At 33.4% G+C, this 4,347-nt stretch overlaps 1 protein-coding gene across 3 annotated transcripts in view; it reads right to left on the bottom strand.

Annotated features, from left to right (window-relative positions):
* The window catches only part of ZNF800 (zinc finger protein 800), a 45,397-nt gene that overhangs the window by 25,349 nt on the left and 15,701 nt on the right, over positions 1-4,347 (bottom strand). For 2 of the 3 annotated variants that reach the window (XM_064289751.1, XM_064289752.1), the window contains exon 5: positions 1,218-2,911. In XM_064289751.1, coding sequence (XP_064145821.1) covers positions 1,218-2,911 — 1,694 coding nt within the window. Of the gene's footprint in view, positions 1-1,217; positions 2,912-4,347 lie in introns of those variants that run through there. The other variant, XM_064289753.1, reaches the window with a different exon arrangement.

Here is a 4,347-nt window from a genome sequence, read left to right as displayed (position 1 = left end):
CTGAGGAGAAATGGGAATAAATGATCACTTTTGAGTTTATCAATAAAACCTTGTTTTTAAAAGTATACAACAGTAAATGACTTCTAAAGGATGGTTTCATCTCAAGTTTTCCCACAAATGAAAGCCTGTGATTATGAAACCACATTTAACCTACTCAGCACTCAAACTAAGTACTCTGCTTTAGAATCTGAATCCAAAACTAATACTCATTTTTTTTTTTAGATATACACTAAATGTCTTAATACAAGGGACAGTTATTGAAGGTAAACTTTAAAAATATATATAAACTTGTAAAAACAAGTATAAGGAATCTACTCCTTATTTTATATTGCATTTTTTAAATCTACATTTGTTCCAAACTTTCTAAAAAATATTTTTCTTTCTTCCCTGTAGAGATTATACTTTTCTTGCAACAACAACCACAAAAAAGTCCTACTTAACAATATTACCTATGCTGAAATGATCACCAAAGTTTGTTTAAACAAAAAAGGAAAAACTACGAGGCTTTGGGGCCTAAATAATCATTTTTTTCATAGATCAAAACTAAAAAACAGTAAAACTAACACACACTCCCAAGGAGAAAGAAAAAAAAAAATCCTGACTTTTGTTTACCAAGTTTCCCCCTTTGCCTAGAAGCGCTATGTTAAACATAAACAATAAGGCTAATCATTCTAAATTCAATTTGGGTATTTTTTTTTTTTTCCTGAGTGCAGCACTTTATTTAGCCATCAAAGATTTTTACAGTAATTACAGTGCCTCAAGAGTTCTCCTATAATTATCGCCTTCACAAATTCATCCTAATATATTTAACTTTCCTACAATGCATTAATTAGTAGACTAAGTTGCTGAATCAAATTAAACCTGTGCAAAGTTACTTAAACAGAAGGCTTCTATTGTAAACATAAGCCAATGTAAATATATATATCGTACAATATTAAGAGGAAAGCACTGACCCTGTGCCATTCTACCTATAACTATATTGCATTGTCCTGTGGAAGGTAAGTTCAGAAGTTAACTTTTGTTCCCAAGCCACTGGAATAAAGGTCACTGAAGAGGTAAATGCAATATGCACATTACTCTTCCAGTTCCCACTGCCATAAGATATATGGAAGCAAACGTGTTAAAATGGAACCAGCTATAAATTATGATCAAATGATTTTTTTTTTTTTTTTTTTTTTAGTTCGATGGGGGAAAAAGCAAAACTCTGTAACTGTTCCTCACCAGACAAGAGCCTTAGATCTTGTACTTCGGCCTTTGGTTTTGTTTCCTTCGGGTGAATTGGAAGCATTTGCCTTATGAGTTTTCTTATGATGTTCAAGGTAAGTCTTTTTGGCAAATGCCTTTCCACATTTATTGCATCTGTGAAGAGAAAAGTTTTTTGTGACTTTGACTTCAATACCAACGTCAGCTACTTCATACTTTTTACTAGGAGAGTTAGAAGTGCCATCATGTTTTGAATCACTATGTTTTGCTTCGTCCCTCGAAGGGCCTCTTTTTGCCACTTTATTTAGAACAAAATCAATGGGCTTTTTTATAGCTCTGATCTCTAAACTGGCTGTTATTTTCCCAAGGTAGCGGGAAGACTTTTTATGAACCACAGTTATATGTCGTATCACATCACGCTTCCGACGAGTTTCGTAAGTGCAAAGAGGACACTTGTAGAATTTAACATAAATGTTATTTCCATCTGTGTGCAATTCGATGTGTTTAGTCAAGTTCTGTTTGGAAGTAAACTGACGTTTACAAAGTTTACAGTAAAGTTGCTTAAAGTCAAAGCCAGCTGAAAGTTTTGGTTTTCTGGTTTTTTGCTGGCCACCTGCAGCAGACGGACTAGTTGATTTAGGGCTTTCAGAGTCTTGTTTAACTTTATTTTTCTGTGCTGCCGGTGTGTTCTTTTTTTCATTTGAATGATTTGTTCCCTTTAATTCATTCTGTGGAGAATGGGTAATGGAAGGGGGTGAAGATTCTACAGAATCTGCTGGTTCAACTTTAACTTTTATTTCTGTACTGCTGGCAGTATTATTAGGGCCTTTCTCTCTTTTAGAGTTTGTTCCAGAAAGAGTTATCTTGTGTACAATTTGCATATGTCTTTTAAGCATTATTTGTGAACTATATTTCCTCTTGCAAAGGAGGCATTTGCATGCAGTTAAATTGTATTCAGCCTTTGAAGACGACTTTTGTTTTCGAGTCTTAAAAGATTTTTTAGGAGAAACAGAATCCAGGAACAAAGGTTGCCCAGGCTTTGTTGCTATATCAGGAGTAATTGAATCCCTCCTCAGTCCTCTATGAACTTCATCAAAATGCCTCCTTACATTCGCTTTTGTAGCAAATGATTTACAGCATACTGGACAACTCCTACTTAATGGAACTAGAACAGTACTGCGTCCTTTAGAGGACTGGTTTGGATTCTTTCGTGTTTCAATGTACTTTTTTAGTTCTTCCATCTTTTTCTTGTGTACTTTTCGAATATGACGACGAACACCTCGTCTGGAATTGAATTCTTTTCTACAAAGACAACATATCAACTGGTGACCAAAATCAGAACTGTCAGAAGTTTCCAAGTCAGCCTGTGATTCCTGAGGTTGTTCGTCAGGTGGAGGTACAACTTCATCTGTAACAATCTCAACAGGAGGTGGCTCTATGGTGTCCACCTCTGCATCCGGAACTGGTACTCCTTTAGACTGTTCAGCGCTAGTTTCCTGCATTTGAACGTCCGTTTGCTCAGGAGTGCTGCTTGACTCTGTGACTTCAGTAGGATTATCAGTCCTTGAGATATACTGAAACACTGCATTTTGATTAGTTTCTATGGGTTCTAGCTTAATAATATATTCTCGCTTGTCCACACTTGGATATATGGCTTCTAGGAGATCGCTTATGGCTTGGCTTTGTTTATCATTTACATCAGGAAGGTCTGTTAAGGAAAAAACAACATTTTAATCTGAAATAATTGGCCTGCTCTAGCCCACTAATATTTTATGAATCTCTACCTTAAAGTCTATTACTGGTTCATATTTATTTTTATAAGAGCATTGCCTATTTTTTAGTATCTTATGAAGATAAAAATAGTGGTAACTAAACTAAAATTTGTTCTAACTGAAATTCTCATCATAGTATGCAAATGTTAACAAACAGATGCAACCTGGAGAGCTACTTTCATTTCTAAGTGCTCTTAATAGAAAACAAAAAGTACAAAGGTATCCTGAACAATAAAAAAAACAATTCATATTTTTAGTCTAAAAGTTTTAAACTAGCAAAGGCAACCCCAAGTTCTCATTACCCAGAATAGATGAAACAGCACGAAGAATGTTACTTTATAAATAAAAACTGTTTGGGGAGGAGAGGGAACATAACATTCTTATTAATTTTACCCATAATAATAAGCTAGCATAATTGAGTAAGGACAAGTTGAACACCTTAGATAAATGAAAGAGCATAAAAAGATTAAAAGATTTGTAAGAGAATATATAAACATCAATAGAATGATGTACAGAAATTATTCGCTAACTCACTTCTATACATGCCTTCTTAACATGACACAATTCTATTAAACAAATGATTAATGAAAAACTAAATTTATTCCAAAAATAGAGCTTGCTTTATTTACCTATGCAATTATTACACCCTTTATAGACAAATATTCCCATTGTAACAAAGTTGTCTGACACCAGTTACGATTACACATACAACTCTAAAATCTAACTACAAATACAGCACCAAATCTGACAGAAATGAATCCTTATAGTTCTTAGAGTCAACTAACCTTTCTTTTTCTAAAATGGATAAAGGCGTTATCTATGAGCAGCATAGCACTGTAGCAGAATATTTCTACAATGAGTACTGCTAAGAAAAGTGCACAATAATCCAGCAACCTACTTATCTATTTCCCTTTATAAGACAATTCTATAACTAAAAGATAACAAAGAATAACTACTAAAAAATAAACTAATTTTCTAGCAACACTTTAATTAAAAGGTTAGATTTGAAATTAATCTCTACAGACTGCCTTTAAATTTACAACTCAATGATAAAACAAAGTATAGCAGTAGGAAAAGCTTCCAGACAAATAAGACTTTTTTGTTTTTTCTATAACATACTTTACACCACTTTCACACTAATAATTAAAGCAGTATTTTTGATATTTGGAGTTGGCATTTCCTCCCCATCCTAAAAAAGTTAAGTTACAAAATCCACAATGCAACTACGGTATCAAACTGACAAAATAAGTTGTGTATTTTGTAGGTCCACAAAGAGTTAAATTCCAGGACAAGAAATAATGAAAGTAACCTGTTAGCTATTAAAATATTTAAACAAATTCATATTCTTAATCAATTCTTAGGATCTCTAAAG

The sequence above is a fragment of the Loxodonta africana genome, chromosome 8, assembly GCF_030014295.1.
Source record: "Loxodonta africana isolate mLoxAfr1 chromosome 8, mLoxAfr1.hap2, whole genome shotgun sequence".
NCBI lineage: Eukaryota > Metazoa > Chordata > Mammalia > Proboscidea > Elephantidae > Loxodonta > Loxodonta africana.
The sequence above is the reverse complement of the archived record's forward strand: the minus strand, read 5'-3'. Positions and strand labels throughout refer to the sequence as shown.